General features: G+C 34.5%; 1 protein-coding gene across 4 annotated transcripts; it reads right to left on the reverse strand.

The window, feature by feature from the left end:
* Positions 1 to 6,312: 6,312 nt before the first annotated feature.
* LOC106050777 (peroxisomal leader peptide-processing protease-like) lies at positions 6,313 to 19,541 on the reverse strand. 4 transcript variants are annotated; one of them, XM_013205817.2, is made up of 10 exons: positions 19,195 to 19,541; positions 15,201 to 16,039; positions 14,336 to 14,535; positions 12,715 to 12,852; positions 11,961 to 12,125; positions 11,383 to 11,504; positions 11,127 to 11,215; positions 9,860 to 9,954; positions 9,623 to 9,700; positions 6,313 to 8,130 (listed from the first exon to the last, which is right to left on the reverse strand). In XM_013205817.2, exons 2-10 carry the CDS (start codon positions 16,025 to 16,027, stop codon positions 8,096 to 8,098), a joined length of 1,749 nt encoding a protein of 582 aa, XP_013061271.2. In that variant the 5' UTR covers positions 16,028 to 16,039; positions 19,195 to 19,541; the 3' UTR covers positions 6,313 to 8,095. The 4 variants fall into 4 exon arrangements, 3 of the variants coding, with proteins under 3 accessions (XP_013061271.2, XP_055900601.1, XP_055900602.1); XM_056044626.1 differs by having other exon boundaries at positions 18,836 to 19,541; XM_056044627.1 differs by lacking the exon at positions 19,195 to 19,541 and adding an exon at positions 17,795 to 18,299.
* Between the last annotated feature and the right edge of the window lie 111 nt (positions 19,542 to 19,652).

The raw sequence follows: 19,652 nt of genomic DNA on the forward strand, positions 1-19,652 counted from the left end.
TATGTCAAGCACATCTACAGTTAATCATCCCAATGACACTTTTACAGTGGATCTGGAAGTTCAATGGCTGCTGTTTGTGACACATCTGTCCCTTCATTGACACATTTGTTGTTAGTAAATCAGCTAAGTGGCACATCAGTCCATAGTATAACCATATGGTAGTGACACATCTGTTGTTGGTCTATCTCTTCATTGACACATCAGTTAAGTTCCTCTTTAAGACCTTGTGATCTAAAGGGCAGATAATTTAAAGGTCATTTGTTTCTGTGGCCTATGATTAACGAGGGTGTAAAGGGGCCAGCACAATGACCAACTGCCTTTACTTTTCTCCAACTAATGTCAGGTACCCATTAGAGTTGGATGGGCTCAGAGGCGCCTTAAGATACTGCAAAAAAAATCACGGTCTTCACCAGGATTCGAACCCTGGACCTCTGTTTGGAAACTAAGCGCTTTACCACTCAGCCACCACGCCTCCAATCATTGACACATCAGTCCATAGTATATAACCATATGGTAGTGACACATATGTTGTTGGTCTATCCCTTCATTGACACATCTGTTGTTAGTAAATCACCCCAGAGACACATCTGCTGTTGGTCTTACAACTACAATATTCTATCCCCTAAGGGAAACACTCTTGTTCTATTGGTCTTTCACCTTTACAGTACAGACTGACATCTCCAGTTGAATAACTGTATAGTGTTCCATATCAAACTATCCATGACTGTATAGTGTACCATATCAAACTATAATCAACATTTACCTTTCAATGTAGAATGAACAAGAATATCTTAATTATTTTACAATATTTAAATACTTTGTTTCTACATGCACTGGTGTGTTGCAGGAAGTGCCACTTGAAATGTAGTCAATGAAAACACTATTGTGTCTGCATTTGTACATGGCAGCTGTTGACATCAAACTAATGCTGCTGGTAAATCAAAACATTTGTTTCCCCCTGAAATCAACTGAGTTCAACATTTTAAACATTGTATTTTACTTCTGATCTTAATATTTGTGATGACATTTTTGTAAAATTTAAACATTGTAAATTTTTTTTCAAACTTGTTTTTATTGTAGTCACTGAGCTCTATATGTGGAGAGGCAGAGATCATAGGTTTTTCATTGGACTTCTAAGGAGAAAATGATCTCAACAGCCATGAGTCTTCCCAGGAAACTGTAAAAAGTGTTTGACATATATTGGTTGTGTAACTCACACGACACCCCTTATGGACTGTAAGAATTGGGGGAGATTTTTATCAGCTTTCACTTACAAAACCCAGGACAATTTTGTCTTTATATATAGATTTAATTGAATGGATTTAATTGTTCTGTAACAAAATTAGTTTAAGTATTACTTCTCTAGAACTTAAAGATAGTTTAAATGAACTGCACTTAATAAGAATAATATAATCATTGTAAGCATAGTTCTTACTAAGTATACACAGGTCATTAGCTCAATTCAAAGAATTATGTGAATATCTGGATTGCCTCTCTCTCTGTATATAGCTCAGTGAATGTTTTATATATATAGTCATTAAATATGTTGGATGCTTGAATTGTTAAATGGCTGTGCTAGATTGGAACTTAACTATTGACTCTATGTTGGATGCCAATATTTCAAAGTTAAACTTGATACAAGTGACTGAAAACAGTTAAATACTCTCAAGGAGGTCAGGAAAATTGTTTTTTTCCAACCTGTCAAATGGTCCCCTCATTTCTCAAAATGTTAAAAAATGTGGAAATTGTGTAGGTCTAACTGATACTTTGAAATGAGTTGTTAACTTGGTTGACATTCATTACTTGAATGAGTTGTAAGAACGAGGCTAGAGAATCTTAGGACCATCAAACCTGACGCTCCACTGAACTTCAAAACAAGACTAACAATTCAACTAAAGTATTCTATAACAAAACCTATAACCCTGATCATGGAACTAAGACTAGACTGCACTTTGTTTGAGTCAGGATTAAATGTGTTTTGAATTTGATACATTACAGTCTTTGTTCTCCCCATTACAAAAAATATTTTTTAAATTCCTTTTAGCATATTTGTATGATGAATTGTATCTTCCTTTTACAGGGATATTTTCATTTTGCATTGTTTATCTGTCTCAATGTTTGAAATGACACTTAATTTATTCTTAATTTCTTAGTGCAAATATTTTAAAAGTAGCCACACATGGAAAAAAAAAAAAGAACATCTTATTAAAAATTATTTTCAGTTTTTTTTCTGTTGAGTTTATTTGTTTGTATTCATTACATTAGGAAAACAAATTAATCATTCAACATTAATACAATCTAAAAATCAAATTTAACAATAATCTATGACAAAATCTGGCTAATAAGAATATAAAAACTTGATAATGCAGTCAAATCACTTTTGAACAGGTAAGTGATTTTTTTTATTTTGTTCCATAGGATCATCATCATTGAAGTCATGGTCAGAAGCATTACATTACTCTTGGTCTAATGTAAAACAAACTTTGTTTTTTTCACTGTTATAATGTGTAGTCTCTGGTTGATATAAAATACTGGTCACCAAAAAATAAATAAGGATTTTAACATTACTTAGCATGGGCAGGGTCTGACAAGTTGTGTATGAAGATAAAAGTAAACACAATTGAACATTTAAAAAACAAGTGTTCAGCTTTTTAAAATTATTTTTTTTTATCATTGGAATCTGCTTTATAAATTGTTGGTATATTTGTTAGCATCCTTTGTGATTGTTGATCTTAGACTATCCTCAGACCATCACTTGCCCTAATTACTTTCACCATTAGGCTCCATGTCAAAGTCATCCTTTATCCTTGTCACAGCTACTCTAAAAGTTCACACCTTCCTTGATGCTTTACTACTTCTTTGACTGAATGGTTGACTTGGTATAACAATTCTTACAGATACTACAATAGCATGCTAAAGCTATAGATCTGATCTACATTTTTTTGCTTATGTTCATAACTTGTGAAAAAAGAAACTATAAACCAGATAAGCCTCTAGGGCTCTAATGAAAGCACATAAATAGAACTCAGTAAATACAAATAAATACCAAGAAGCAGTTAACTTACTGATGGAATAAATAGGAGGAAAGAAGAGTTTAGAACCAGTGAAACATCTCCCTGAAAAGAGGCAAAAGAGAATGTTGATCATGTCCTTTAATTAAAGCTGCAGTCTTTACCAAGAGTCCCAGTCAAGACATGGCGCCAGCAGAACCCTTTCAAGGAGAAACCTTATCTGGAAAGTACTGAACAGTTCATCACAATTGCAGGACTGGTTGATTCCAAAAATGATCATAAGAAAGTAGAATACATTTGCATCAATTGAAAAGGTAGTGATATATTAAATTGATTCAGAAAAAATGCAGTTTATTGACTTTTGTAAATTTAGTCATTGTGGGGGGAGAAAATGAATCCTAACATTTATTTTGTTAGCATAGTGCTGGACAATCCATCCAATGAGATAGTCTCATACATTTGCTCTCCTTTTAAAATAGCAATTACTTTTATCTGTTTGCGGTTCTACATGATGCCATGAACTAATACTAGGTGAGGAAGAAGTCTTGAATGGTTAAATTTTGTAGAAAAAAAAACAATCAGGCAACACACTGCTAGTGATCAATCGTAAGACATCTACATGCTAACAATGCTTAACACCCAGTGTAACACTAGTATTGTGTATATTATTAACAGTGAAACAACATACATATTCCATACTATGTAGATTTCCAAATATGCCTTCCCTGACAAAAACTTGATTTGTTGTCACTTGTAATAGACTGTCCTATGACATGTGTTAGAATACAAGTACAAGATTTCCAGATCTAGCAATGGCTTCTTTTTACTTTGATCAACCAAGATTCCAACAGCAGGTGAGCTTTTGTTACAAGAACAATTAGCTGTTGCAGATAACAAACAAAAGATAGGTTGGCTGGGAATGTGGCTATGCCAACAAGGCCGGGAGGTTTATAAGACTCAATATTCACGAAGAAGGAGATACACATTTATTGTGCGCTATGGTCGAATCTCTTTCTTGGACCATTGGGAGGATACACAATTATTGTGCACTATGGTTGAATCTCTTGGAGCAGTGGGAGGAGGAGTATCTGGGAGAAGGTTTCAGTGCTGCCTTAAGGCACTCAGAAAACATAACTCTTCTCGAGTCCGGATTAGAACTCAAGCCCCAATGATAGGCAGCCAAGTGGACTTTGCCACTCATCCACACATCAAGTTGTGTGTGTACAGATCACGTGATTAAGATTTAAGATGCATGTGGTTCTGCCTTTAAAAAGTAAAATCCAAAATGTGAACACAAGATTTGAAGAAAACATTTTCAGTGGACTACTATGGTGAAGTCGAATAGGAAACTAGAATGTCCTACTATGTAGTCCAGTAAATGCGGCTGAAATAATGGCTAATATAGGTCCACTAAACCTTAGGAGGGAAAGGTCAGTACTGACCTGCTATGAGCGGTATATAAGGCTGGATGAATACCTCCCAGCTAGAAAACTAGTGGATGGTTGGAGATGCAGAAGACGTATCCAGATGCAGTCTTTTATGCATCATGCCACTAGACTATCTGATGAAGCTGGCCTCTCCAGCAACCGACAAAACATTCAACGCTATCATCCCCTTCCCTCTTGGTGTCGCCCAACGACCCCAGACATACACTTGAAACTAGTAGACCCTAATGCCACTAAGCAAAGTCGTTCATCTAACGACCTTCAAATCCTAGCTCTGGAGACCATTAACTCTTTCTCTCCATAATTATTTACCATATTCTGGTGGAATCAACGTTGGTATCGTCAGTTAGGAGAGAAAGAGTTAATACCTTCAAGCCCAGTGCTATTTTTGCATACACTGATGGGTCGGCATCAATAGATTCTGGAAGAGCAGGCTATGGAGCCTACATCGACTTTCCTGGCTCTTACTCAGTCAAAATCTTTGGACCATGTGGTAGTGTTTGCAGTTTTGAGGCGGAGACCATGGCAGTCTGTGAAGCCTTAAAAGTCATTGACTCTCAACTCAGCGAGGGACATTTGAGGGCAACACAGATTGTTGTGGTCACTGACTACAGGCTTTGCAAAGCCCCAGACCATGGCCCCCCAATATCAACACTGTCATCATGGCTTCACATAACATTAAAGAACATTATGGCACCCCTGTTATAATGCAGTGGGTACCGAGTCACATAGGTGTGACTGGCAACACAATTGCAGACTCTTTGGCCTACCAGGGAGGGCAAATTAGACCCACTGAACAGGCTGTAAGCTTTCATCAAGCCCTGGCTATAATTCAAAAAACAGAAATGGAAAAGTGGTTTGAGTGCTGCGACAAGTCCCAAAAAGCCTGTGGAGTTTGGGAGCGCATGAGGCGCCCTGACCGCACTTCCCCGTGGTAGAGGCTGTCCAGGCCTGAGCAAGCTATTATAGCACAGTGCAGGACAGGCCATTGTCCTGTTGGCTCATATTTCTCGCGGCTATGACCAAATTTTGATTCACGGTGCCCCCGTTGCGGAGAAGAAGAGGAAACCGTGCCTCATATTCTGTTTGACTGCCCCAGACTTGCTGATCTCCGTCTCGACAGGTCTGGGAAACCAAAAATTCTCGACCAGTATGGCAACATTTATACACTACACAAGACATCAGGGTTTCTGTCCAGAGCTTTTACAAGAGAGGATTTAAGCCTCTCAAGCCCTCACTCAAATGGAGTTTGATGATGATGATGACCACCAAAGAGAAAGCCACCTTTAACCTGGACGGATGTCTCTCTAAAATAGAGCTTCACTGTCACTTGAAAAAGTGTTCTAGGAGATGAACCATTGTCGTTATGACTGAAGAAGGTCAACATTATGATTATTAAATTAAATCATTAACAGCTACTTTAGCTTATGAGCGAAAATAATTTACAGTTGGGGGTGCCGCAATGTGGAGAATTGTAAAAAAAATTAAAAAATGAGGGTCATCGAGCTAAATAGGTTGAGAACCGCCGCTTAGCATGGTCCAGTGCCACTTTCTCTTGAGTTTTGAGCAGATCATTAGATGTTACTTTATAGTGTGAACTAAGTTGACTTTTTTTTTCTTGTTTTCGGGGTGGGGGGATGGGCTCAGAATAAACTCTGGAGTGTACCAAAGTACTGGAGATATAGGTTTCTATACAAAGCTAAGTAGATTTAGTTGTTAATGTTAGTCTTATAAGTTGGTGATGAGTTAAGTATTTAGTCCTGGTATTTTTATAAGTGGTTTTGAGTAAAATTGATTTGGATCACCTTGTGGGTTTACTTTATGATCATTTAATCTTTCATATTGGTGTATGTAGATGGATTCTTTTTTTTTTTTAATTTTCTTTTTTTTTTTTTTGTAATTAAAATCCTTTGTAGTTTTGTTTACATGGGACTCGGTGATGTCCATCATTTGTCTTCATAATTAAATCATATACCTAGGGGCTAGGATTTGTGGCATTGGAAATATAATTAGAGACCATAAAGTAACAGATCTTAAGACCCACTATTAGGTCACACCAGCACAACTACTCATTGGAAAGTCTATGCAGAAATCAATTACAGTGAAGTGAGGACAAAACTAAACCTATGGTTGTGAAGAAACACTTTGATTCAGAGGGCCAGTATTACAAGAGGAAAGGATTTAAGAATCATCATTCACTAAACAGAGCAGCAATCAGAATGCAACTTGATAGTAAGTGAAAACCAAGGATTGTAGTTTCCAAACATTCTTAGCCAAGATATTATAACGAATGGAAATCAGGTCTGCAGAATAAACACATCAGAATGTTTACTGAGAAAGCCAATAGATATGACAACACTTACAACTTTCTAGACTCCTAGGAACTACCAGACAACAAAGTCCAAATAATCACATGATCACCAACTATGTTAGACATAAAGCCACAGCTGACATGACTGGATTTATGATTGACTAAATGTATTTGACTTGATTGAAATGTTTCATTGTTCGCACTGATAAATTTAATTTTTCTTTTTAAAGAAGAGAGATGTGACACAGTATGATTTGTACACACTAGCTGTGTGTGTTATGTAAAATCCCTTACAATCACTTGCCTTGTCACAGTTACATTACACCCTCCTTCAGCTATGAAGTATCATTCATGTTGAAGAGATTTGTCAGCTTCAGTTCTGAAGTACTGGTATCATTCATGTTGAGGAGATTTGTCAGCTTCAGTTCTGAAGTATCATTCATGTTGAGGAGATTTGTCAGCTTCAGTTCTGAAGTATCATTCATGTTGAGGAGATTTGTCAGCTTCAGTTCTGAAGTACTGGTATCATTCATGTTGAGGAGATTTGTCAGCTTCAGTTCTGAAGTACTGGTATCATTCATGTTGAGGAGATTTGTCAGCTTCAGTTCTGAAGTACTGGTATCATTCATGTTGAGGAGATTTGTCAGCTTCAATTCTGAAGTATCATTCATGTTGAAGAGATTTGTCAGTTTGTCAGCTTCAGTTCTGAAGTACCTGTATCATTCATGTTGAGAAGATTTGTTAGCTTCAGTTCTGAAAAATCATTCATGTTGAAGAGATTAATCAGCTTCAGTTCTAAAGTATCATTCATGTCTTCAGTTATGAAGTATCATTCATGTCAGCAATTTGTCAGCTTCAGTTCTGAAGTATCATTCATGTTGAAGAGATTTGTCAGCTTCAGTTCTGAAGTATCATTCATGTCAGCAATTTGTCAGCTTCAGTTCTGAAGTATCATTCATGTTGAAGAGATTTGTCAGCTTCAGTTCTGAAGTATCATTCAAGTCAAAGAGTTTTGTTAACTCAATTCTGATCATTCATGTCAAAGAGACATTAACATAATTCTGAAGAGATTAAAGAGATATGTTTTATCAAGTCAACTAAGGTTATAGTCTGATCAATGTGAGCAACTGAAGAAGACATTTTATTTGTCCAGTGCCGTAGCCTTCATTGCAGTAAGTGATCAATGTAGAGGCCTTTCACTTTCCAACTTTATTATCAAGTGGACTTCATTGATGAAAACCAAACCTGGTCCGTTCCTGTTAAAAGTTCACACCATTTAACAGAGATAGAATTAGCTCTATTCTTTTTTCTGTCACATTTTGTAGGTTTCACAATTTGCTTTTACTACATTGGCTGAAATTTTCTGAAAAGAAAATTTAAAAAAATTAAGCACATTTATATAAAAACAACAACTAAAGAGCAAAGAATGCCCTTATTACATTGTATTAAGAAGATAAAATAATAATAAATTTTAATTACTACCTCTTCTAATTATTATCATAATATAGATTATTATTAGTTTAACTCTTTCTCTCCTAACTGACGATACCAGCATTGATTCCACCAGAATGTGGTGAATAATTATGGAGAGAAAGAGTTAATAAGTAAAGTGCAACTTTCAGACCTTGTGATCTACAGGGCAGATGATTATAGGTCATCTGTTTCTATGGCAGACAGTTAACAAGGGTGTTGTGGCTAGAACAACTACCAACTGCCTTTACTATCCCTGTCCCAAAAATCAAAAGATTCAAGCCCAAGACTCCCTCGATTCGAAAGTCAAGAAATTTACCACTTAACAACCATGCAGTTTAATTCATCTGATTCATCTATCCTCACATCAAAAGTCCCTTTGTAATCCCATAATGAAAACAGTTCAGTTCTTGTTTGGAGTGCAACCTATTCATGGCTACTTTAAAACTAAACATCAATTAAGTTGTAAGAGAAATATCATTCATTTAATGCAATGTTTCTATATCAGACAGTTAACAAGGGTGTTGTGGGTAGCACAACTACCAACTGCCTTTACTATCCCTGTCCCAAAATTCAAAAGATTCAAGCCCGAGACTCCCTCGATTCGAAAGTCAAGAAATTTACCACTTAACAACCATGCAGTTTAATTGGTCCTAAAATATTTTACATTTATTTAAATGGCTGATTCATCTATCCTCACATCCAAAGTCTCTTTGCCATCACATAATTAGAAGAGTTCAGTTCTTATTTGGATAGCAACCTATTCATGGCTTCTTTAAAACTAATCATCAATTAAGTTGTAGGAGAAATCTCATTTAATGCAATGACTACAAATCAAGAAATCATCACTGAATTAAGGGAGAGCAATTTGGTCTCACCAATAAAAACAAACTTCTAAGAAGGTTGATTTCAAAGTTTGTACACTAGGCGGTTGAAATTCTGATAAAAAATTTAGAGGATTTGCACATGAATATTTTTAATCCATTGCAGATTTTGAATAACAGAGTTTGTACTTGTGTAGCTGCAACAACAATTGTTTCAACACATCCCCCAATAGTCTGTTGTTATTGATTTAACTCTTTTTTCTCCGTAATTATTTTCCACGTTCTGACGGAACTATTAATTTTGCTCATTTGTATTTCACTACCCTGTTATGATTAAACTTCAATAAGGCTTTCGTTTGTTATCAGAAAATGTTTAATTTGGTAAAGAATTAAAGGGAAATGCATGCTTTTTTTAATATATACAAAGTAAAGTTTATAAAATGAAATATTAATTAAATTTAACGAAGTCAAATCACCAGTGTTATCGTCAATTAGGAGAAAAAGAGTTAAAACAATAAGCCAGGTAACAAATACAAATGTACTATCTGATACAAGTCTCACCTAATGTGGTATTCTCCAAAGCCCAAAGTTTTCTCACCACTTTATCTTTGATCAGAAAAGATGAGAACACTGAAGGATCTAGAGGAAAAAAAAAAGATTGTGACTTATAAACAGTGACTGTAGATACAGTTTGTATTAACACAAAAAAAAAAACAGCCTCTTATGACAAAGTGTTGAGCTGTATGATCTAGGAGGTCAGTAAGATGACAGTGGAACATGCCTGTGTTAAATACTCACCTTGTGTTCCAATGTAGCTATTAAGGGCAGGCAACAAGCTGTAAGCAGGTATGCTCATGTTGAGATGAGGATAACTAGAATTACTTCCCTTGTCACTGAAACAACAAAGAGGTAAGATGAAAGTGTATTACAAAAAAAACATAGATGTCACAGATGAATGTCTGTAAATATGTATAATCTGTATATATGTATAATCTATTTTTACAGATATATGTCAATTAGAACATATGCGCAAATGACAGGAAGTGTGTTCATTTTTAGACAAGAAGAGACTAGCGTGTGATATGTGCCACAAAGTATAATAAAGTTTCTGTGTTTCAAGTTGTTCAGTGTTTGTTGTAATTACAGCTGAACCCAGGAACACCTAGACTTGGAGAGAATCTATGATAGTTTCTACAGAGCTATTGAAATAGAAATAGAATAGAAAGCTGTAACAATAGACTTACCAATTAAAACTAATAGGAGAGAATATATTGTACTCAACTAGATATTATTTTTTTTTATACCTATCTGTATCTATCTTGATTTGGATAAACCTGTTTTACATGTTCTTATTTTCCTCTTATTCCAGTTTTTATTGTTTATTGTATTAACACTCCTAAATTTTACAGACAGTCATGAGCAATGTAATTCACTGACACTAGTCAAATAAATAAACTTTCAAACTGCTCTTAGCCAGAGAGATTGGTAAAGCTTAGCACTGCAGTAGGGTTGAACAATATCCAACTAGCACGAATGAATTAAAATATATGCCTAGAGTATATTTGTAACTGTAGACAGAGCATCATGCAGTGGTTAAAGACACACTTTCAAAATAACTTTATTATTATTATTATTATTATTCAGCAAAAAAAACAAAAAAAAAAATGCCTTCATGTGTGTGACTTAAAAGTCTAAAAAAAAAGGAAGGGGGAAGAGATTTTTGTTCCCTGGTGTATTTAGACCTTTTTATAGTTTGACTTAAACAACCAAATGTTTGTAAAAAAAACGTTTTACATGTTTCAGATGTTCCATCAGAGTTGAAGATAATCTACTTCATATGCCAAACCTCCCGCAGGACGACAAGATGGCAGCAGGCAGGGTATGAGCCAGGACCATCAAGAATTCTGAACGACAGTCCAGCGCACATACTGCTGGACCAAGAAAACCATCCATAATTGTGTTATGTTCACCACTCCAGGCATAGAAAATGGTTCACTAGGTTATAACTAAAAGCTAATGGAAAGCAAATTATCCCCAAGTTCTAAATCAAAAGAGTCCAACTTACACAGTGTTACATACCACAATGCCTAGGAGAGCTCCATTTTGACTTAACAAAGGGCCACCACTGGTCCCAGCATGCACAGCACATGTAGTCTAGAGAACAGAAGAATCAAACAATTAGGTTGTAGGTTGAAGTTCAAGAGTAAGTGAAACTAAATTTTAAAAAAACTGTCATCCACTGAACATAAAGGTTAATACTCTGCAAATCTATTTATCCTATATATATATATTTTCTACAACTATAAAATTTACTTATTCACCTGAACCATGCATAAGTGCCCATGGATATCTATAAGTTTGGATATGACTCCTGAAGTCACTGAAGGCAGTAGCTGAAGGTCAGAACTAAACAAAGCATGTCCAGACACAACTACTCTCTCCCCTGATAAAAGATACACAAGACAGAATCTTTTCATATCACTGAAGTCATCAAACTACAGTTCATAAAAAAGAACAATTTCAACAACATCAACAACCAGCACACTTTTATTTAATATTCGATGGGCACTAACACTACCCCCTTTTCCCATTCACCTTTGCCTGACATCTCCTCCCCCTTCTGATTTCCTGTGTTTTTACACCAGCGTAGCTCATTTTTTTTCTGCCTCGATAGAGAACAACATCGGACAGATAAGTTAACTTGAGCCTATTTTGTGTTAATTGTTTGTCTTTTTTTTGTTTTGTAGCTGATGAAGGCCTCGTGGCCCAAATGTCCTTTGTTTAGCTTGGTCCGGCAGGGTTACATATATGCATGGTTTTCGTATTTTCTATACAGTCGTTTACACCTGCAGCAGTAAATCTTTGTTTCTATTGGTGATAGTAATTATGTCAGACTGACCTAATTTTGGCGGTCGTATAGGTGGAACTCCAACATCAACAATGCTTGATGTTGCCTCAGGGCACAAAAGAACTGCAATATCAAAAGGCCCGTGAGGATGGTCTTTATGACTATAAAGAACTTGGGCTTTATATTCTGTTGAGTCTTGAATAGTTTTTACAGAAACTGAAATTTAAAAATCAAATAAAATATTGAATTGAATTGAATATTAAAAGACAAAAGTAAAATATTTTTTATTTAAATTATGTGAGTCAGTTAATATCCAATTTAAATGTAGTAGTCACTGTGTTCAGTTACATAGTTCAGTGCAAATATACAAACAATGGTTTGCATTAATCATTATTTTATATCTACCAATGATTGCTAAACTTTTTTTTTTGTTCTTAAAATTTATTTCTACACTTTTTCTACAATTACTATTGGTGCTTCATTTTTATATAAAGAAAAATATTATACATAATGTCTATCAATTTTTGAATAATAAAAGAAAAAAAAATATTCAAAATTAATTGATAACAAACTGACAGATTTAAGAAGAATATTTAATTTCTCTCAACTGGAAGCTGATGTTGTAGTTTTTTATTTTTAGATCTTTTCTTACATTAATATTATTCTATTAACTTCATTTCAACATTGCCACTCCAGTATCTCACATAAGGCGCTAAACTATCTGGCACAAGGGCAAACGTATGCCTCATATTGAATCGATGTGCTGCCAGTGTTTCTATGAATAGCAAAGTATAAGCTGTACTACCTATGTGATGTTGTGAGTCTTTGATCACATGGGAGCAGGTCAGAATGATTCCAAGAGCTTTGTTCACAACGACACCAGATCCCCATGTAGCGCCAACTCTGACTAAAACTGTACAGGCTGCAACAGGCAGTAGACTATCTACAAGATAGAGATTTACTAAGATAGTTCAGGAAGATAGGATAATAGCACGCAAGCAAAATAATTGCAAGAACTTTATTTCAATAAGGAACTTTTTTTTTTAATTAAAATCACAATTATTAATTAGCAATGTTTTCAGGCCTTAGAGTGGAACCCTCAAGGGAAGACTATAAAGAACGTGGCGACACAGTATACTAGATAGAAGCTGAGAGAACGGGAAAGAGCTGGGAAGCCATTAAAAAACTAGCACGAGACCGTGGAGAGAGGTGTGTTTTTACTGAGGCCCTAGGTTCCACAAGGAACGCAAAGGAAAAATGATGAATGTTTCCAAAACATATTTAAAATAAGGTCATTTACCTCCATGTGTTATTGAAGACATAGTTTTTCATGTTACAAAGTAACTACTACTTGGTTATGTAACCTCAACAAACACACATTATGTCACATTTTTACTAGAATCCACCAGTAGTGGGTCAGTGATGAAAGTGTTAGGCCTATTTCTTGCAATATAGTACACTTAAAAGTTATCTATCACACATTATATACACGAGTTAGGCCCATTGTTTGCAATATGGAACACTTAGATTAAGTCATCTATCCCACACTATAAACATACTACTTTAAGCTTGTAAAAATGAATTGTTTTAATTGATAAAAGAGAATAAAATACATTATGTTGCTAGCAAATATATTAGTAGATTGTATCAGTAGGATAAAATCCATTTTATTTATTGCTCTATGAAGTAACTAAAAAAAAAAGTAATAATTAATTGATTACATTACAGGTTACTCCCAATTCAGATTCAAGTTAGAGTCATGCTCTACTGCACTTTCATTCTAGTAAACAAAGTCTGTCAGGCAAGACAAAAATTATGTTTTAGAAGTCCTGCGAAGCTTCAAGTCAGGATCATGACCAGTTGTTATGTAAATAAGACAGAAATAAGGCAGAAAAGAATATTCAGATGAAAGCATTACATTTTTTTCTGCAAAAGTCTTTAAAAAAAAAACTATAAAGGAAAGACAAAGGGAGATATTGAGGTTCATTGTCGCAGATCAGATTAGTTGATACTGACAGTCGAGCTACCGTATCAATGTATTGAATTAATAATTTGTTTATATCTGTGATTTTTCACTATTTATTTGATCATTTGGATTTATGTTTTATATTGATATTGGTGTTTGCATTACCTATTGAGACAGAATAAAAAAAAAGGTACATTAGAAGCCCCTTAGCCTAGTGTTCTATTGTTGCCTACCTAGTGTGCTCTAACCCTCTCCTATTATTTTATCTTCCTAATTTTGGACAACGCTTGACTTCAATTGACTTGACCAATTTTTTCATTCATTGAAAAACAAAAATTATAATTTATTTTCTAACACTTTACATAAGCAAAAAATATTATTTAGACAAATGTTATAAAATGACACAATAATTTCAAGGCCATCATTTCAGATACAATCATTTTAAAGACTATCAATTTACCTGAGTATTTCAGGAGTGTACTTGAACTAATTTTCTCATCTAAGGCCTTGACATTAACTAACTTCTGCAACTTCGTGTTCATTTTGGATGTCTGCATTACTAAGTGCGAGAGGATGCTCTTTAAGCTACAAGCTAATGAAAAACCAACCCACTCTTTGTTCTTCCAACATAAAGATGCTACCACCATACCTGTTAAATATCTAAAAAAAATATTAGAATTATATTCCTGTTAAATATCTAAAATATTAGAAATATACTCCTGTTATATCTATAGATATTAAAAATTATATTACTGTTAAATATTTTTACAAAAATATAAAGAATTATATTCCTGTTTTAAATATTTACAAAATTTGATTTATAGTCCTGTTAAATATTTCACCAAAATGCTAGAAATATTTTCTTTCTAATATCTCAACTAAATATTAGAATTGTATTATTCTCACATATTTTAACACTATATAATTACATTCCCAAAAAATATGAAAACAAAATATCAAAATATGTTCCATTCATTCTTTGAATCTTTTTTTTTTTACAAACAATCATTAAACTCCCTGAGCATGCCTAGTAGACTTCACATTTCTCTACTCAACAGTTTAAAAAGATTTGATAACTAGTACAACAACTCAGTTTATCTTCATTCCTAAACAGATGTAAAATGAAATTACCATTGCATCTGGATGGACTCAGCTTGGCCCATTCCATTGGAACTCAAACCCATGAGTTTAGAGGCTGAGTAGCCAAGCCTTCCAAAAGGTTAGGCTATGACATAGTTAACCACTATGCTTAAACTTTTACAACTTTTATTTAATGAGAGCCCTTAATTTACAGACCTAAGCTGCCACGAGACAAATATACCAACCTTGATCCATCTTGTTTCATTATGAACAGAGGCCCACCTTCAGAACCTGGGATGCATCGAGCATCAGTGACAATCCAACAACCTTGGACATTACTGATGATGCCTCGACTGTAACTATTAAAAAACACAGAAGGATTCTGGCTACCAAATGGTGTGGCGACTATCTCTGCAGCATCTCCTATAGAACACAATGGCTGATTAACTTTTTTTTCTTCCAGATCTTTAAAGCAAGTTAGTAAATGTGTATCCACCAATGTGATAGGCTCCATTTTAAATATTAAAAAGTAGCTCAGTAAATGGTATGTAATTTTATTTTCTTCTATATTCTCTTTAGCTACTTTTTTATTTTCAACAGTGGCTCCTTCTGTTTCTCCTGCAATATCAGACTCAAAAGTCCAAGACTCTGCTGGCATCACCTTACACATAACAGAGTGAAATGCAGCATTCCTATAAGCTGCTAAACACTGGCAAGAATATATTCTAGGAAATGAGCTAGACACACTATCTGATGATAGAAAAGGCTCAGGCTCAAACACTTTCTCCTTTGCGCGTCTTTTGTTAGATGAGGCTTTGTTCCACCTGCTGTCAAGCATGATTTCAAATTTAACGCTGTCCAAAAACTCTTTACCAATAAATTCTCCTTTATAAATTCTGGAAGCCAGAGCTTTATTTGAGAAACACAAGCTAGCCAGTAAAGAGCCTTGACCAAGAATGAGCCCTTCCTGTGGGATCAACACAACACCACTGCCGGATTGTTCATCTTTCACACCAGGGCATGTCCATCTGATCACACATCCCATAAGCTGAATAATTTCTTCTGATGCCATTATGAGCTATCCCTGTTAAGAAAAAAAAAAAAAAAAAAGAAATGTTGAAAAAATAATGTATAGAGTATATTTATAACTGTATGTAACTGTAATGGTAGGTCTTTTTGTTGATGTTTGTTGGTTTCTAGATCAAATTATTTTAATGAAAATAAAGTACTGACATTAACCTTAATAAATGTTTTGTTATCTATGTAGGCCAGTGTTCACGAGATTGATATGAAATGTATTGAATAACTAATGTAGAACTTTGACCCCCCTCAGAGTCTGAAAACAGTTAATTATTATATTGAGCCAATCATTTTTAACCAAGAACCACATAATGAAGCAATAAGTTATATACAAACAAGTCCAAACAACTTTGACCACCAAAAACATTTAACATTAGCAACATAAGTTTAGTTGTTTTTTTTTTAAAGCTTTAAATTAGATGGAATCCTAAAAATACTTCTCACAATAACTTTTTCATTTTTAGACATGTAAATGATTATGTAAAAGTTGTATAAAACACTATGCTATACACATAAGTTAGATGATGTAAAAAATATGTCAACAATTAATGTTTATTAATTATTAAATAGTTATTTTCAGTTGTATTTTTTAACTGGAAAAAGGAAGCATCAGGAACTTATCTTTATCTTATATAATACAGACGTTACTTCAAAAAAGAAGATGATTATGTCCTACGCATCATGCATTTAGTCATGCATATTAACCAATGACCTAAATTCTGCCTGGCTAGCTCAGGCAACCCATTCCATGCTCTTATAGCACTAAGGAAGAAGGAGTATTTGTACAAATTTGTCCTAGCATATGGGACAAGAAATGTGCCTTTATCTTTGTGTCTTTCAGAGTATTTTATTAAATTTTGTTTTTGTATTTGAAGATTATGGTTCAGTGTTTTATGTATAATTGCTACTTTACTTTTGAGTCTTCTGTCCTGAAGGCTTTCTAAATTTAGTGATTTTACTAAAGGTGTTACTCTAGTTAAGTGTGAATGTTTGTTGTGAATCTCACTGCTCTATTTTGTGTCTGTTCCAGTTTCTTAATGTTGAGTTGAGGGTTCCCAAACGGAGGATGCATATTCTATTATTGGCCTAACCAAGGTTAAATAACATTTTACTTTTATGTTCTTATTTGATTTATAGAAATTTCTTTTAATAAACCCTAATGCTTTGTTTGATTTTTTTATAGTTTCATCAATATGTGGATTCCATGACAGTTTTTCTTTTATTATAACACCTAGGTATTTTGCATTTTTAGTCTGTGTTACTGGTTTGCCATGAATAAGATAAGTGGAATTAATTTGTTTTAGTTTTTTTGTTACTCTTAACAACTGACATTTTTCTGGGTGGAAAGACATGCTCCAATTTGATTCCCATTTCTGTAATTCATCTAATTCTCTTTGTAAAATATCTGTGTCGTGTGTTGTTTTTATTGTTCTATATATTATGCAATTGTCTGCAAATAATCTGACTTTTGTTCCTGAGGTACTGCAATTTGGTAAATCATTTATGTAAATTAAGAAAAGTAGTGGACCTAAGACAGTTCCTTGAGGTACACCTGAGTTTACTGTTATGGGTGTTGATTTAGAGCCATTTATTATTACAGTTTGTTCTCTCCCTATCAGAAAATCTTTAATCCACTGATGCAATGGACCATTAATGCCGAAACCTTTTAATTTTTTAAGCAAACTATGGTGGTGAACTTTGTCAAAAGCCTTAGAAAAATCTAGTAAAATAGCATCTATTTGTTCACTATTATCTAAACCTTTTGAAAAGTCATCAATTAGTCCTATTAGTTGTGTTTCACATGATCTATATTTCCTAAAGCCATGTTGGTATGGGGTGAGGACATTATGTTTGTCTAAGTGGTTTATGATGTTGCTACATATTATGTGTTCTAGGATTTTACATGTGATGCTGGTCTGTAGATTCCTGGGTCAGATTTTTCTCCTTTTTTAGATAGGGGGGTGACATTAGCTTCTTTCCAGTCCTTTGGTACTCTGCCCTGGTTAAGCAATGCCTGAAAGAGTATTTTGAACACTGGGGCTAGCTAATTGCTTGGTTCTTTGAGTAATCTAGCTGGAATACCATCAGGTCCAGACGCTTTATTTGGTTTGGTGTTGGCTAATAGTTTTTGGATTCCATTTTCTTGTACTACTATGTCTTCTATGTTGTCTAACTAAAATGTTATTTAACCTTGGTTAGGCCATAATAGAATATGCATCCTCTGTTTGGGACCCCTGAACTCAAGAAAACATTAAGAAACTGGACAAATTTGTACAAATGCTTCTTCTTCCCTAGTGCTATCATCTTAATGATTTAATGTGTTGGTTTATGCCTGGGGATCTTAAAATTTAGTTAATGTTAGTAAAGAATTAAAATCTGAGTTTATTGAAGCCTAAATATAGAGACTGTCCGAAATAAATAATGGTGTCCGGAATCATATAATGTGGGTCAAATTTGTCCGAATTAAATGAAAACACACAGCCTCTTTGACCTTAAATATAATAACAAATATATGTTAGGGGTACAAATATAAGTAGTCATCCTTATTCTCCTTAAAGTAAAGAAGATTTTGATACTTCATTTTCTTTTCTATGTCGAACCATTGTAAAATAATGCGCTGTCAAAGCCAAACTTTCAAGTTTGGGCCTATAGGTGTCCGAATAGCATAAACTACTCTATATATTTGCTACTTTACTTTTGAGTCTTCTCTCCTGAAGACTTTCTAAAATTAGTGATTTTACTAAGGGTGTTACTCTAGTCAAATGTGGATATTCGTTAGTTATGAATGATTGAATCTCACTGCTTTATTTTGAGTCTTCCAACCGGGAACTTCTTAATCATTTTTATGTTTTCATGAGTTGGTGGTTTCAAACCATGTCTCCAGACTTCTTGGTGCCCTAAGAGTCCAATAGACTCCAGGATAGATGAGTGTTTGAAGTTAAATACAAATCTTCTAGTCTATTGGACAGTTAAAACATCACAAATCACATATGTTTTGTGAACCAGTTGCCTAGCCGCTGTAATACTCAGTACTCAGACTCACTGAGACTGTTGACTGTCGAGTGTGATTCGCTCCAGTGTGCATTACTTGACTTGTTTATTACATTTTCCCAAATATATTATTATCTTATCTTATATAGAGTCTAATACAGACGTTACTTCAAAAAAAGATTATTTCTGTTGGAAATCTTTTAAAAGTCCTGATGATTGCGTTGTGGCCTGTGGGTATACATCTTTCAGTGTGGGATCAAAACAACTTTTAACAACTGATCAGCAGAAGATATACTAACTAATGGTTTAAAAAAAAAAAAAAAAAAAAAACTTCCGTGTGCACTACGTCATCAGAATATGTGTTATAATTGCATAAATCCACTGGCTTTGGCCTCGAATTAGACGACTATATCTGTTGTGAAATAACAAAATGTCTGACTTATTTTGACTAACTTAATATTTATTTATTTCTCTTAACCAAAAAGGGATAGTGACCAACCACATCTATCTAGATGCAATCAATGTAGATTGAGATCTAGAGGGAGGGAGGGACTATAGGCCTACCCGCGACAACTTGAGTTATTTTTAGAAACAGCCCGTCATTGGCAACCGCTACGCCGTCACGC

Source organism: Biomphalaria glabrata, chromosome 10, assembly GCF_947242115.1.
Source record: "Biomphalaria glabrata chromosome 10, xgBioGlab47.1, whole genome shotgun sequence".
NCBI lineage: Eukaryota > Metazoa > Mollusca > Gastropoda > Planorbidae > Biomphalaria > Biomphalaria glabrata.

Bases quoted from the DNA above. Each gene is read 5' to 3' on its own strand.
- LOC106050777 (XM_013205817.2), bottom strand. From the start codon at position 16,027: ATGGCATCAGAAGAAATTATTCAGCTTATGGGATGTGTGATCAGATGG. The intron at 14,536-15,200 runs GTTGGTATATTT...TATTTTTTTTAG, and splicing joins ATGAAACAAGATGGATCAAG to ATATTTAACAGGTATGGTGG. The intron at 12,853-14,335 runs GTAAATTGATAG...TCTATCTTGTAG, and splicing joins TACACTCCTGAAATACTCAG to ATAGTCTACTGCCTGTTGCA.